Source organism: Stegostoma tigrinum, chromosome 17, assembly GCF_030684315.1.
Source record: "Stegostoma tigrinum isolate sSteTig4 chromosome 17, sSteTig4.hap1, whole genome shotgun sequence".
NCBI classification, from domain to species: Eukaryota; Metazoa; Chordata; class Chondrichthyes; order Orectolobiformes; family Stegostomatidae; genus Stegostoma; species Stegostoma tigrinum.
The window spans coordinates 33,465,897-33,482,991 of record NC_081370.1 but is presented as its reverse complement, the minus strand read 5'-3'; the positions used below and the strand labels follow the sequence as shown (position 1 = coordinate 33,482,991).

The 17,095-nt window shown below is 40.1% G+C and overlaps 1 protein-coding gene across 11 annotated transcripts in view; it reads left to right on the top strand.

Moving 5' to 3' along the window:
• plekha7b (pleckstrin homology domain containing, family A member 7b) overlaps positions 1 to 17,095 on the top strand; it is a 442,105-nt gene that overhangs the window by 276,885 nt on the left and 148,125 nt on the right. For all 11 annotated transcript variants that reach the window (XM_048545394.2, XM_059652058.1, XM_059652059.1 and 8 more), the window contains one exon: positions 5,725 to 5,836. In XM_048545394.2, the coding sequence (XP_048401351.2) occupies positions 5,725 to 5,836 (112 nt within the window). The remainder of the gene's footprint in view (positions 1 to 5,724; positions 5,837 to 17,095) is intronic.

Here is a 17,095-nt window from a genome sequence, read left to right as displayed (position 1 = left end):
CTGGTTGACGTGGTTGTGAAGTTATCACCTTGTAATTATCTCCAAATGTCTGTGTACTGAATTTGGGTAGAATGTTAGGCTCTTGGGGCAGAGCTATATATGTAATTTTGTCATTAACTGGCATGCTGATTTAGAACGGTCGCAATGATGATTAGCGAAGCAAAAGAAAAATAAATCTTCAAAAGAAGATGGGCTGAAACATTAGTTTTACTGTGAGGCAAGTCCATTCTTCTCTGTCCAATCCAGTTAAGTCTGAAACAAAAACAAAGTTGCTGGAAAAGTTCAGATCTGCCAGCATCTGTGAAGGAGAAGACAAGAGTTAACATTTCGGGTCCGGTGATCTTTCCTCAGAATCAGTTAAGTCTGATTTGGGAGTGCTTGCTGCTCATGGATATTTTATACTGATTAAGATTTCATTTACTACTCATAACATCTTTTAAATTAGTAAAACATTTACCCAAATATTAAGAAATAAATAAACTTGACTGTATTGTTTCAAGTTAATCTCTATTGCAGCACGATACTGATTTCACAATAGTTCATGGCGCTGTCTGTTGTATAGGCAAGAATGCTGTTATGTTCAGTCTGCAATGACCCAAATGTATTTTGAAAGGCTTTATGTTGAACTTCTAGATTCTTATTTCCTGAACTGAAATCTGACTTGAGAGCATGGGGAAAAAGCCAATACAAAGTGTATCTTCTTCTGACGTTGTAAGTCATTAGGATTTTGAGTGCTTCTGTTCCTAGTTTATGGTTAATCACAAACAACGTTTGATGTGAGTGAGAACTTTGAGTGAAGAAAAGCTTAGTATTGCATTGTCATCAACCACGGTTTCAGAATGTCATTTTAGATTTCCAGTGAGTTTTTATGCCAACTCTCCTGTTTAATTCTTATCTGCTAAATTCCAGTCAGCCAACGCAGCAACTCAGAATAACTAGTGAGGTTTGGGGAAGAATAATGAAGATTGTAAATGTAGATATGCTGCATAATAAAATTATTGTTCTGTGTGTCACCTCTCTTTGAGAAGTTAAAAGGAGAAAGAGGAAGTAAAGCAGATGTAGAATTGCCTTGGGTGAATGTAATCTATACTTCCATTCTTGCTGACTGAAGTTTTGTCTGTTGCTTTTTTGGATGTTGATAATTTTTCTTCTCTGATCATGACTGACTTCATTTTGTAGTGCTGCACAACTATCCCAATGTATACAGCAAGGTGAGCATTTTCCACATTTGGGGAAAAATACCTAGAATTACATGAATGGTGACTTTCTGTGCTACAAACCCAATCACATCCACGTTGCTTTTTCTTTTGTTCATGGGATGTGGTTACTGCTGGCTCAGCTAACGTTTATTGCCCATTCCTAATTGCCATGCAGAAGGTGGTGGTGAGCTGCTGCCTTGAACTGCTGCAGTACATGGGGTGTGGAGATGTCCACTGCATTTTTGAGAAGGGAGTTCCACATTTTGACCCATTTTAGTGGTGAAGGAGTAGCAAGATGATTCCAAGCCAGGATAATGTGTATCTTCAATCCTCGAGTAGGAGTTGCAAGGTGGTAGTGGGTCAAGGGAGGAATTGTACCTGAGCGAAGCTGATGAAAGTGAAGGGCTTCTCCAAAACCAAGCAACCCCATCCATTCACTGGCTTGTTTTTCAGCAGCAGACGGACTTTCAGTCATGTTCATCCATGCCCACAAACAAAGGCCACAAGGATTCCAAGAGTTTTGACATTGGTCAGAAATAAGGCCAAGCTTTGTGGAAGCTCCTGCTGCTGTGGGGGTTGTAACCCACAAGTATGAGGCCATGACCACAGCATAGGAATCCCTGATCCATTCCCTTCTCCTTTTTTTTGTGTACTTTCCTTGAATGTGTCCAATAGTCTTCAACTGCTTCAAGCTGTAGTAATGAATTCCGAACTCTTGCCACTCATTTCCTTAGATAAGGACATTTCCTGTGAGTTCCCTGTTCAATTTGACAGTGACTCCTTTCTATTAATGACCTCCTTGATAAGCTCATCACCCAAGAGAAAATATTCTTTTCATATCTGCTCTGCAAAAACCTTTCATAATCTTTTAAGGACCTCTATCAATTCCCTGCTTAGCCTGTTAAAGTGGATAATAATTTTGGGAGGGTCCATTTCACTGTGAAACCTATGGTAAACCTGCTTAAGAAACCAATTTAAAAAAAAACTGACTAAGCAAGAATCAAAGCCATTAATTATTTCTCCAAAGATAAACTTCTAGGATCTTGGTCATTTTCTGACAGTGATTATGTGCTTGTGTAAAATTCCTTTGCATGCACAAGTGTAAATTTGATTATGCCTGTGTTCAATTGATTAGATTTAGCATTAAAATTTTGCAGGATGAAGTTTTATGGAAATGTAGCGTTTAACATTGTACTAAATTTGTGTCCACATAAGCAGTACTCTTCTTGAAACTAATATTCTGGTTTTAGCTTTAATGTTGTTCATTTTCCAAAAGCTTAAAGCAAAGCTGGAGTTTCCAAATTTCTCTTGTCTATTTTCATAGCTGCGAACTTTTGATGCTCAAAACTGAATTTCCAGCCTGGATTTGGGGAACTAGGAACTGAATTGTTTTCAGGTTCAGAGCTTGTGTCATGTCAGTCAGCAATTAGGACTCTGTAACCAGTTTAAATAGCACACCTCCTGTTTACTGTACAGTAAAACAACAGAGCAGCTGGGATCTCCAAGTTTAGGGCTGATGGATATCCTGGGCATAAGTCTGATTTTCATACACCTGTGTTGCAGATTGAATGGATGAAGTGTCGAACAGGGCACGTTCCTTGCGTTTATCGGAATAAAATGTACCAACAAAAGTTGAAGAGGTGTAATGGGTGTGGGAATAGAAAGCAACAACCAGTAGATTATAGGTCTAGTGTGCAAAGCAATTCAATTAACTGGTGAGGTTTGGAAGGATGAGTGGCAGATGACCCATTCATTACAGGTCCCCAATTTCATATCGACTAGCGTGTCCGTGAGTTGAGCAGACTGGATGCTCATGCTGAGTGTCATCATATCAAGTGTTTGGTGATATCATAGAGTCAGCGTAACAAATAGGGCATGAATAACTGGGTCATTATTGAAAAATGTAACATCTTATTGGGATGTTGTGCTAGAAAGGTTAAGGAAGGCAGCTTACTTTCAATCTTTCTCCCTTTTCTCCTGAAGGCAATGCATTCTGCAGGTTGTGATGAGCAGCAAATCGGCAGAAAAATCTTGATGGAGCAGAGCGACACTGGAGATTTGTGAAGGTGCCACCACACCAAATTGTGGGTGCTAGAGTGACAAGAAATTGTCAAGAATACGGCCTTCTAATCAATGTTGTTCTAAGTCACTTGGAATAGGCAGCCTGAGTAATCACAACTGTCATCTTGTATTTCCCCACAAGGCCACAACAGAAGGGGAAGAAAGATGTGCCATCAATGTGATTTTCCCCACTTGGGAAGTAGGCAGAGATTTCATAATGACCACTGTCACGTCAATCCTCCACATCTTCCACGTGGGCAGGAGCACTCCCTTTGGTTGGGCCTCAGTGTAGCTTAGAATGGGAACACTGTTTGAGTTCTTCGTAAGTAAATAGCAGGGGAGTAAGGCAAAGTGAGCTGTGGTCTGTTTTTTTGTTTGAAAGACAGACCCAACCATGTGTTATTGGGCAGAGATGCTGGGCTTTGAGTGTTAGAGACCAGAATCCTCTGTCCAAAATATCAGAGGATGATATATTCTCAAATGTCAGGGATCCTTGATTTATTGCTGAGCCATGGGCAGATTACAGAAGAATGTATTGTTGTAGCTTAGCAGTTTGAAAGCAAGAACTCCTCCACTGGCAACCTCGAGGACGACCATTCAGATCACGGAGTGGGCTGGAGAGCAAGAACACTGATGAATACTGGTAGATGAGATCCTCTGTCACATTGATGCTCGTCTCTCATATGACCCACAATGTCTCAGAGTAGATGTCAGCTGCCGCCTTGCTGATGGCCTGTAGCATGCAAAAGGGCTATACAAGGTCCAAGGCAGTTATACAGGCTGATGGGGCTCCTTGAGAGTTTCCAGCCCCTCTGTCTGAGGATCTTTCCTTGTTGCAAGGCCCTTGTCCTGTATTAGGAACTGCTGCTTCAATGTCAGAGACACACATTTATTAGAAAGTTAGAATCCACTCGCACTTCCACGACTCAGAAGCACCTTGTAGAAGTAAATAATCAGGACCCAGGCTACCTGGGCCTGTTAATCTCCAACATCCCAAAAACCAGAAGTTCTGGGTCAATGGCCTGAGTTTTGCTGGAAGGCCATAGACCTGAAAAAAGAACTTTCTTTCTCCATAGATGCCGCTGAGTCTTTCCAGACTACTACATTTTTAATCTTAGATTTACAACTTCTTCAACTGTTTCTTTGAGTTTATTGATTTTGTTTCATTTCTCTGATTTACTTTAATTAAGTAACCATTTTAGTGTTTTGATTTTTTTTTTAACTGAAAGGCTATCTTTAACTTGTTGACCTCTCTCTGAGGTCAGGTCAGACTTTATTATACTTCTCGTCCTCCTTAGTCCATCCGAGGGTAGGAGAGGGACAGTACTTTTGCTGAATGTATTATTTTATATAAAACAAAATGATATAAAGAAATAGTGTGAGACATCAGTTAAAATATAGTCAAGGAAATACGTGCTGGAAGGCATCATTTTAAAGGGGTTTGAAAGAACATTACGATATTGACTTTTGAATATTTGGAGTGATAAATGTTTGGATGACATTGAACAAAAGCATTTTGCAACGTTCAAAATGCAGCTGGACTCAAAGTTAGATGTGTTTTGAGAAGGAAAGTTTTTGAGTGGATGGCCTTCTCCTCCTCTTAACACTTGTTATATTTCCTAGTACCAGTCCTTTTCTGTTTCTCAATGTGTGTAAACATGCTTGACTTCACTCTTGTCACCTCCTACAGAAGATCAGTTGGGAAATTTGCATGTGGATTATTATAGACAGAAAACTGTAGGGAAGCATTCCAGGATCTCGATGCTCTAACTTCATTAATAATTTAACGGCAGGCTCGCGTTGCTTCGAAGTGCTCTTTTGGATTGATTTCTATTGCTATGAATTAACGTGAGATACCTTGTACAATTGTTGGTCCATGCAGTGAATTCAATATGGACTGAGAGCTTTGAGCAATTCCAATTTCAATGACATTGACTTTTCTGGGTCTGCAGAATCAAGGCTGGCACTTAAGATAAGTCAAAGTGAGATAATGGAGTCCTAGAATTTTGCATCCTGGAATAAAATGGACTGGAAAAACAGTTTTGATTTTCAGCACAACAGTGAATGAGGTGAAGAGTGCATTTGAAACCTACTTGGAGTTTAAGAACAAATTAGAAGGGCAAGTTAGGAGGTGGGTTCTGAAAACTGTTGCCTGGTCTGACATTTCTGAAGTGTTGCAGCTGTTTACAGGATTCTTGGATGCAAATTGAATGTCTTATTTTACTGTTGGATCCATTTTGTTGCTTGGCTTATGTTTATCAGCCTCATGTGAGCTTAATGTTTCATTGTGGTGGAATAGATTCAACCGTGTGAGTAGGTGCTAAAATGTTTCCACACATTGGACAAACCTGAGTCTGATCAGTGCTATTTGGTTCTGTTGATTTTAGCAGCACAGGTGAATATCAATGTTCTCTTCAACTAAGTGGGAGACATGGGAATAATTCTGTTCTTACTTACCATTTAGACCAAATACTCAAATGTCCAGGCAACAGACAGACCAAAGGCCGCAAAGTATGATCAGCGAGACCTCAACAGCAGTAACTGTATCCACGGTGGATGCTGCTCCAGGCTCAAGGGTGAGTGTAAGCTTTTCTCCCCATACGTTTCATTTTGTACATAAAACTAATTGTAAGTTGGCCCTTCTGTAATTTTCAGTAACATTAATAATTTTTGTACCAAGCAGTTCAATTAACAGCATTGCAATATTTATGCAATAGTCCTTACTGGAGCTGAACAATGTGAATGGCTATTAGATCAGCAATGATGTTCACTCCTCTGACATGAACTTTGAGAATATTTGGGGTAATGGTTTTGTGTTATTTTCTTCTCTGTAAGGGACCGGCTTCAAGTATTTATACGACACCAGTAATCTGCTGTCCCAATTTCTGAAAAACCTTATCAACCATCTCATAAGAGCAGCATCTGTATAATGTGCATGCAGCCATAGCGCTAACATTTGAAGGCTCAGTTATGGACCAGACCAAATCACCTGAAAACATACCAAAGAGATAGCCTAGACTCTAACTTTTATCTTATTTAAAGGCCAGTATAAGGTGTTGTGTTCTACATGTGATTTGATTGTTCATACTACACAGCTACAAAACCCACTTTATTCTTACCCCTTGTTTTAAAAAAAAACAAACAAAAGAAAGAATAATTGGTCTAACTTTCACTCTATTGGAAACCTTTATCGAAGACGAGATTATTTATCAACTAAACAGCAACTGTTCCAAAATAGTAACATCTCAAAAACACATTGTGGACAAAGTAAATTCAGAAGAATCGATTGTGACACGTGCAATGTTACTCCAGTCCAGGAGGAAAGACCATAAAGAGAGAATTTCCTGAAAATTGAAAGAGTGAACTTGAGCTTTTTGCCGTAGCAGGGAGAGATATAGGTAGCTTCAAAATCCAAACAACTGCTGAAAGCTAAACTGAAACCCTGGTTTTGAGAGAGCCTGGCTCCGCACATTCATGCTGAGTCTATTGTTACAACTTGGGGGGGAAAGGCCTCTCATACTGTTTATTTTATCAGCTTTCAATAGACAGCTCACCAGCTATTGCTCAGAACCTCGCTTTGGGGAGTGGGGTGAAAAAGGACAAAATACCCCTCTTAAAGCCATAGTATCATCATAAGTTTAGAAAAGAAGAGTTGTAGTAGCTGAATAGAAATCTGACCTTATCGACTCCAATATAGATTTCCTATGGATGGATCACACCAATTGTTGCATTAGTTAATGGTTCTGAAGAATTAATGTTATATTCTGCTGAGGTTGTAGTGTCCACATCTACATCAGCTTCCTAAAGTCCATATTACTATTGTGTCTCATATGTCAGATGTCAGATTGTCTTAAAGAGATGCCCATGCTATCATCACTCTATTGTAGCATGTAATGCAAAGGTGTAAAAGTCTCTTGCTTCATCTTGTCTCACATCAGTTGAAACACAATGTGATAGTGAAAGAATGCTTCTGTATAGCATAATAGCGTGATATTAGCCCTGAAACTTTTGTACCTGAGGAATGTAATGTTTGCAAATTATGGTTACCAGGAAGAAATTTCAGTTGGATTCTTCAATGCTTTGCTATCCATGTCCAGTTTATTATTCTCCATTATGTGTGCTTCAAAGAAACATTGCATCATAAGGCAATGTTTAAGCTCAAAATGCTTCAACTTTTCATCCAGAAGGTGTCCATACAAAATACCAAAGCTTGAGTGTCAAATTCTAATTTACTGAAGCAAGAGTCTTGTCTAAGTTTTTCAAAGTGTCTGGTCTGCAAATTCACTGGAAGAATCCCAAGACCCCTTGACATTCCGGGCACCTTTTGGGCAGCACTTTTTTCTTGTGGTTACCATTTGGACTATCGGTTAACAAAAACATATTTTGACAATACGTAAAGATTATTTCACATGTACCTTGTATTTGTATAACTGATGCCATTCGTTCTACTGTAAGACAAATGCAGAGTATGACAATCTTTCTTTACCTACTGATGACAGCAGCATGATAAGAAGGATTAATATTTAAAAGTACAAATGCTGGGTCAGTCTCAGCCAGATAACCTCCTTTGGGTACATTCACTCTACCCATGTAGCCTGTCACAATTCAGGTAAGATGTTAAACAAATGCTGACAGGATGAAGAGGATCAGTGATGTAACATCAGACTATTCAGTTTCCTCGCACCGTTTGCTGAAGTGGAAAGTCTTGAAGGTGTGGTGAAGTGATCGCTAATAGTTCTTAGATTCTTCGTTCGTCCAGAGTCTTGCTTACTGTGTAATACTATGACCCCAAGAAAGATGCAGTTCTCAAATGGGTACATTGTTGGTTTGAAAGATCTGTCATCTACACCAGCCAACTATTCCAATATAGAATGCGTGATGTTATTTTTGGTGTTTGGCATCCTGCAAAACATCACGATTGAAAAAGATCATAAAGCATGAGAAATGAAATGTACCAAATGGATAATGAGTGCACCATCAAGTACGTAGCATCAGTTTGTTAGGGTTCGAGGAAAGGATTTTAACATGAGATACAAGTCAAGTATCACATTGATTATGGTCTAGTTAGCTGAGCAGATTAGCTAATCAACACAAAGACCAAGATATTGTCCTTGATCCGCACGTTGATGCTCTACATGACAATTTTGAAGATATTCTTGAGGTTGATCTATTACGCTTTGGTAGCAATTTACATTGGTTCTAGCCATTGGTAACTACCAAAAAATGAGCAACTATAAAAGTTGAAAACATCATCATCTAGTATTGACCTGATATTAGAAAAAGTGCCTAAGAAGGTTTGTTTATTTTGGCCATGTAGACAAACATGGTATATCACCAGGAGTCAATTCTCAATGTCGATTAAGTCCTCATACGAAAAGTCGTTCATCAGGATATCATGACTCTGTTACACCAGGGGCATGTGTTAGACCTCAGCTAAATTGCCGTGTACAATTTTTGGCACCACTCTTTTTAATAAGGATGTGATCGCATTTAGAGAGAGTGCAGAATTGGTTTACAGGAATGGTTCCGGGGATGAGAAACTTTATTCATGAATATGAATTGGTGTTGTTGGGTCTGGTTTCCTTGAAGATGCAAAAGGGAAGTAGAGATTTGATATTTTCAAAAGTATGAGGTGACTGGACAGTGTAGGTGGAGAAAAACTGTTCGCTCTGATAAAAGGATCAAGAACAAGAGGACACAGACATAACGTCATTTTAAAAACAAAAGATGCAAGAAGAAATGTTTTTGGACAGGGTGTAGCTTGAGTCTGGAACGCACTGCCTTGAAGTATCATTAAAGCACGTTCAAGAGAGCATTAGATACGTATTTAAAAAGAACCAGTATGTTGCGGAGAAAAGACACTGTCAATGCACCGTCAGAAATGTGGCACACACATGACGGGCTGAAATAGCTTCACACAGTGTAACAATTCACCAGTTCTGTGGGACACGCGCATATAAAGAATGTGCAAGACAGCTAACATGAGAGCTTTCATTTGATGAGGGAGGCATGAGGAAATTCAATGACTCAATGTATGTGAGGCAAAAAAAAACAAAGGTTTTTGCATTGCATTGCTGGGATTCTATACATTATTAATGGAGAAGAGATTGCCAACCTAGCATGACTGGTGCTTAGAAGGCAAATGTGAATGGCCTTGTCCAGCAACTAATTGTCAAACCATTTCAAGGTCGAGCGTTTTTCTTGAGTTGTTGGGAATTGAAAGAGATCTGCTATAACAGATACAGAATGACTAAGTTAACGCAAAGGATGCAAGTTAGAAGTACAAATGCTTGGATACCACCAAAGGTTTCTAAAATATGCAGCTAGTCCAGTCATAGTATTACTGATCGTGGTGCTACATTACAAAAGAACACAAGCCAGCTCAGAACAAAATAGGGCACACTAATCTTGAACTGAAAGTTACAAAGGGCACTCCATTTGTGATGATGATTACAGCAAAACAATCACTTTGTCAAACCAGTGCAACTGAAAATCATGCCCCCTTCTCCACATGGGTACGACAGCACCAGATCAGGACAAATCTCAAATCCTTCAATGCGTTATTTCGACGTTGAAATCTTATTCCATAAACTGTTTGCCAGTTTGAACCCGTGCTCATGTACGATGTTTTATGTTGTCACTTTTTCTTCATTCGTGAGATGTTTGTTTTTCTTGCTTGGCCAGCATTCATTGCCATCCCCAGTTACCCAAAGGGCAGTTGAGAGTCATCCTCATTACTGTGGGGCTACAGTCACAGTAAGCCTGACCTGATACAGAAGCCAGATGTCCTTCCCTAAAAGTCAATAGTGAACCAGATGGGATTTTGGGTTTTAAAAGAACAAGTGGTTCTGTGTTTACCATTTAGCTCCTTTTTAATTTCATTCCATAATTTCTCGTCATTGAATTCAAATCGCGCTATCTGCTGTGGTGGTATTTGAACCAGCATCCCCAGAAGATTAGCCTTGGGGCTATGGATTATGAGTCCAGTTGCCTCCTCACTACCACCTCCTTAATGAAGCTTTTAATCATTTGAAGGGGGTGTTGTGTAATATGTCACAGTCAGTGCAACGGTATGCCTTTAAGAGACATGCTCATGATATTGTAACTGTAGCATATCATGTGACTGGAACCAACTCCAATTCCATCTTATCTCTATTTGAAGCATGCTTCCCTGTTGTAATATAATAGCTTACCATAAACTCAAACCTCTATGTGCCTGAGGAATGCAAAGTTTGTGCATAATGGTTATAATAAATGTCTGTTAGATTCTTCATCATAACAGTCACAGCCAGCTTCTTAAGATATAGGAGATGATTTAAACATTGTTGTATCGGGTAAAATGCCCCATCCAAGGTAATTCATGTTAGTCCAAGTAACTAAGCCTGACCATATGCATTGCTATCGTGCAATCCATTTCTTGATATCTAACAACTGTGCATGTTCTGGGGGTATGCTCCACAGTCTACCACTAATCACAAAATAGGCTTTTGTCAAAGGAGGATTAGTAGCAGTGAATTATTTGAAGCAACCCTTATCCAATACCACACACTGGGAGAGGAACTGACCACTTACAAAGTAGCAGCAGAGGTCATGTCATGAAAATGCCACACCAACTTGAAAACTTACTTTCCGAGTGCTACATTGTGAGTCTTTTGACATGTGCAGGAGAAATGAGAGAAGGGAAGATCAATTTTTAAAAAAAATTGAATTTGACCACTTTTATTACGCTTTCTGAAAAGTCACCGACATGGGGTGGGGGGAGACGTGGATTTAAGGAGGAGTGCTTTCACATGCATGATCTCTGAATTATTTACTTTCTTGGCTCTGACAGCCCATCAAATCAAAAACTACTCAAGTTTGGCAGGAACAGCATAAAATAAATGAGCAGTGCTCAGCTACTCTTCAGATCTTAAAAACTATTCAAGTGCTGCAATTGGCAATACCACTTAGCAATTGTCAGATTGAAGGCAAACTAACTTGTTTCCACCAATGTGCGTTTCCACTTGCTGACTGAACCATAAGAACCTTTCACCTAAAAGCTCCTCTGACAAATGCAATAATGTGCATTATTATTACAGATGTAAGGTTTTCATGTTTCAGAGGTAGTAGGAACTGCAGATGCTGGAGAATCTGAGATAACAAGGTGTAGAGCTGGATGAACACAGCAGGCCAAGCAGCATCAGAGGAGCAGGAAAGCTGACGTTTCGGGCCGAGACCCTCTGCTGCTTGGCCTGCTGTGTTCATCCAGCTCTACACCTTGTTATCTAAGGTTTTTATGTGGTCATGTTTTGGAATTGTCTTTAATTCAGACTGTGATAAAAGAATGAAGTGGACCATGCACCCTGCTTTGAATTCTTGCATATCGTTTCTGAAGAATCATTATTTTCATCTGTGAACACTTATTACACTCTACAGAGGCTGCCAGACCTGGTGACCATCTCCAGCACTTTGATTTTACTTCAGATTTCCAATATCTGCAGTATCTTGCTTTTATTTATGTCTTTAATCTGGTTGAGAACTTTGAAATTGTTAGGATCAATGGAAGGTTAAGAATGTAACAATGCTTTTCTATCCAGGGTCCAGTGCCTTTAGAAGAATGCAATTATTCTTGAAGTTTCACAGCCCCTTTGATACAACAATATGTTGATATAATGGATCATATTGTGGTTGGTTGGCTTGCCAAGCTGGTGCATTCTTCTGCAGATGTTTCATTACCCTGCTGGGTAACATCATCAGTGCAGCCTCCGATTAAAGTGCTGTTGCATTTTCCTGCCTGTTGCTTAAACTCCGGTGTCTGTTGAGCTTCCGGTTTTCTTTTGCAATGGCGTGTATGTGGGGTCTAGCTGTATGTGTTTATTGACAGCTGTTTTAGTAGAGAACCAGGCTTCTAGGAATTCTTGTATCTGTCTCTGCCTGTCCCAGGATCCTGGTGTTGACGCAGTCGAATTGGTGGTTTTCCCTAAGCATATAGATGGAGATGAGTGAGTATCGGTTGTCTTTTCATTGCCAGTTGATGCTTGTGTCCCCTTGTGGTTAATTCCCTTCCTGTTTGTCCATTGTAATGTTTGTCACAATCTCTGCAGGGAATCTTGTAGATGGCATTGGTCCTCTCCAAAATGGATAGTGGGTCTTTGCTTTGGGTGAGCAGTTGGCATAGGGTTGATGTGGGTTTGTGTGCTACTCTGATGCCCAGTGGTTATAGGAGTCTTGTGGTCCGTTGAGATGTGTTCTTGATGTAAGGTAGCATGATGAGTGTGTCGGGGTGTGTAGTATTCCTAGAAGCCTGGTTCTCTACTAAGAAAGCCACCAGTAAACGCAGTTAGACTGTGGTGAAGGAAAATTGGAAGTGAGGTAATCCAGCTTAACAGACACCAGAGTTTAAATAACTGGCGGGAAAACACAACAGCGCCTCATCGGAGGCTGCACTGATGACGGTACCCAGCAGGGTAATGAAACGCCTGCAAAACACTGAACCAGCTCGGCAAGTCAACCAACCACAACTTGAGCTACAAATCAACTCTAAGATCTTAACGATGGATCATAGTTTAGTGACAAAACCAGTGGCAGCACAACTCGACTCTGTGTTGCACATCGTGCAACGTAAGCACTGTCTCTTTTTGGTTAATCTTTCTCGAATAGCTAGATTATAGATTATGTGTGATTATGGTGAACTATATGGCATCATGTTGCGATAGCTGTGCAAGGTAAATATACAGTATTGCCAAATAGCTGGATTCATCAGCCATTCTGGCTCACAACTAATTGTGTTAGCCTGCCCCAGACAGCTAACATCCTTTTCTTTAACTCTGGGCAATTGTTCAAACAAATTCCCTGATGCAGTCCTGGTTATACAGTTGGTGGTTTTTGGCTGATTAAACACCTCTACCACACTCCTCCACCCATTTCCCAGTTACAAATCATAGGGATAATTGAAACTTTCTCATACTTGACTGTTAACCTGCTACGAAACTCTCAGGCCCTTAGGATTCCTTGGCTTGTTTCTCATTGTATCCTCTTTGGCCATTGTTGATTTGTTTTAGATATTAACAGACAGTTTTCTGTGTGCAGAAATGTTTCAGACACCTGTCTAATGAAAAGGTGAAATAAAGAACGTTTGAGAAACTTATATGTTCCCTGATGGTGTAGTGACTTGATGCAATGACCATGTTTTAAATGGTGTTTTGCAAGAAAATCTTTAGTAAAGAGTCTTTGAAAGTGATTGTTTATTTTGATTTTATTTAAAATTACCTGTGCTGAAAGTCTTTTAAAAACAGTGTAAGTGCTGTATTTGCACTGTAGCTTCTCCATTGCAAAATCCTTGAGGCAATATCATTTCTGGATTTCAGAATTTTCCACATTGTAGAAATGTGGGTTAGGCATTCCAACTACAAGTCTTTTTGAAATGGAAACAACTGTAGATATAAGATTGACCTGAAGCATAAAGCAGTAGTGAAATACTTGAGCAATATAATGTATTTTACTTATCAAACACTCTACAGTCCGTGTTTCTTCTCTCAATAGCACTGTACTTTTAAAAGAAAATAGTTGGATCTGCATTGCACCCAGTTAGGCCTTTTACACTCTGGTTGTCCCAGTCAATACTGGGGAAATTAAAACCTCCAACCATTACAACTCTACAATTCCTACAGGTATCTGCAATATTTCTGCACAACTGCTCCTGTCGTACCTGTTGGCTATTTGGGGGTCTATAATACAGTCCCAATGGAGCGACCATCCCCTTTTTGTTTCTCAGTTCTAACCATATCGTCTCATTGGATTGCCAATTTAAGAATAAGAGTGCAGAGGAGATTTACTAGGATGTTTGCCTCGTCTGGAGGGAAGGTCTTATGAGGAAAGGCTGAGGGACTTGAGGCTGTTTTCATTAGAGAGAAGGAGGTTGAGAGGTGACTTAATTGAAACATATAAAATAATCAGAGGGTTAAATAGGGTGGATAGGGAGAGCCTTTTTCCTAGGATGGTGACGGCGAGCATGAGGGGGCATAGCTTTAAATTGAGGGGTGAAAGATATAGGACAGATGTCAGAGGTAGTTTCTTTACTCAGAGTAGTAAGGGAATGGAACGCTTTGCCTGCAACGGTAGTAGATTCGCCAACTTGAGGGACATTTAAGTCGTCATTGGATAAGCATATGGATGTACATGGAATAGTGTAGGTTAGATGGGCTTGAGATCGGTATGACAGGTCGGCACAACATTGAAGGCCGAAGGGCCTGTACTGTGCTGTAATGTTTTATGTTCTAATATCCTCGCTAAGTACTGTTGTTATGTCCTCCCTTATCAAAAGGACGACTGCTCCTACTTGCTCGTACTTCTGTCACACCTGTAGCTTCTGAATCCTGGAACATTGAGCTACCAATCCTGCCATTCTCTCAGCCATGCTTCTGTTCGGGTCATAATATCCCAGCTCCCAGAGCCGATCCATGCTGTTAGGTCATCTGCCTTACCACTCAGGCCTCGGGATGAAATAAATGCATTTTAAGCCAGAAGTCTTTTTTTTCCTCCCTTGATAGTGCTTCTAGCTATCCTGAATAATAAACTTGCTCTCCATGGCTAATGGATTTTCCCCGACTTCTCGATGGCCCCTCTCGTGTTCCCAGTCCCACCCTGCTGCCCAACTAGTTTAAACCCTCCCGGGTAACACGAGCAAATCTCCTCGATTTCTGGTAAGATTCAGTCCTTGGGGAAAGACTAGGGGAGAGCAAGCATAAATCATGGGTCAGGCGTGCTCAGTGTTTTTCTTGGCCAGTTCATGTGGTCAGCTAAAGTGTAACGTATGTTAAGGGAGTGAGATAATTATGAGACTTGAATGGCAATAAAATTAATGTGGTAAGTCTTGGCATCATATGAAGATCAATTTGGGGGACAAAAAGAAACCTACCTTCACGAACATTAGAAGGGGTTCCAGTGTTGGATACAGGCTCCTCATTTTTTTAGTTTTATTGAAGGGAAGATTCCGCAACTACTGAAAATTTTACATTCGCCCAGGTTTGTGTTCATTTGGATGATGGCCTCTCCAGTATGAAAATTGTCATTATTGTGAATTTATTGAATTTAAGCATTTTGATCCTTATCAACTTGGCACACAGCCGAGAGGTCAGTTTGTGATTGTAGTGAGAAAATGTTAAATAAGCAAAGCTAAAATATATCCACATTCATTAAGGTTTATCAAAATGTTTCCGACTATCGTTTTCAATGTAGAAGAGTTGCGGGTGCTTCTGGACCTGTTTCTATCCTGTTGATCACAGAGGTCAGGAAATGCTTGTCTGATGTCACCAGCTAAGTTTTGCAGACTTGGAAGTTTTGCTGCTGATTATAGTGTTTGTGGGAGTATTCTGTCTGCTTTATGGATTATTGGGTTACATTGTCAGGAGGTGTAATGTGCGGTCAATGGTATAATACAGATTAACTTTATAAAAACAGATGGCATCATGTCGCATGTCTATGGATGTCATTAGTGATTAGGAAATGTAGCAATGATTTTTTAATTTCATTTTTCTCTCCTGTTGAAATTCACGACTTGCATGTAGCTAAATTTAACTTGCAGTGTCAAAGCTAAATAATTGTATAGTCAGATTCTTCTCTTGCCTGCTGTCTGAAACAGCAGTTCCTGAAAACTGATCAGGACCAGAAAAAGAGAAGGAGGATTTTCTTTGTGTTTGGCCAAACAGTTACTAATTATTAGCGTCTTTGTTCAGATCAGTTAACTCGGCAAAAATTAGAAGTTTTTCCTTTCTTCTTTGAATATTACATCAGGTTGTGCATTTACCTGTGAAACAATGGTGAAATTATTAAAACTGTCCACAAGGGGTGGCATGGTGGCTCAGTGGTTAGCGGTAGTGCCTCTCAGGTTCGATTCCAGCCATGGGCGATTGACTGGAGTTTGCACATTGTCTCCCTCCCTCTCTGTGTGAGTTCTCTCCGGGTGCTCCGATTTCCTCCCACAGTCCAGTTACCCATAGTGTCCGGATGTGCAGGCTAGGTGGGTTAGCCCTGGGAAACATAAGGTAGGGAGTGGGTCTGGATGGGATGCTCTTGAGAGGGCTGGTGCGGACTTGACTGACGAATGGCCTGCCTCCACGCTGTCGACAATCAGTGAAAATTTGCAAATTAGTAGCCTGCAATAAGATGATCATTTTGTGATGACTTGACATCTTTACATCTTACAAAAACTTAGCACAGACGGTAGGTAAGTAGGAGGAACTTTAATTATGCCAAAACTGGGAGGATAAGGTTTGGAGCTGAAACAGCCATTCAACCCTAGCATCCTCTTCAGGCTTAAGAGTCTCTCCTGTGGTATGTATGCAGTTAAGTCAATGACACACACATTTTCTTTTTGGATGCATTGTATGGACTGGTCATTGTCAAATATATTCCATTTTCCATGTCAGAAGGAGTATGACCAGGGATCAAGCCTACTGAAAATATTTAACACTGCAACTTTGATTTCTTGAGCAACATTTCCACCTCTTGTCATCCACACTGTTCTCCCCAACTCCTATATTGTATTTTTACTGATATTGATTTCCAAGAATTCAGAATGCTGAGTATCAACTTACATTTTGTGGAGATTGTGCAGCTTCCCAGTCTGGATGATGTGAGTTGAGTTTTGGATTATGTTCCCAAACTGCACAGCAAAAATAAACTGGTTACACTCCTCTATAAAGGTAGCATTATTATTCAGTGTGTTAGCAAAAGAATGCAGCAACTTTGCAAGGAATAATTTAACTGCAGTTGTGACATCCACGTGCTTTGGGGGAAAGCTCTGTTTTACGTTAGTTGGATAGTCAAGTTTTTCAGAAGAATTTCTTACAAGAGAT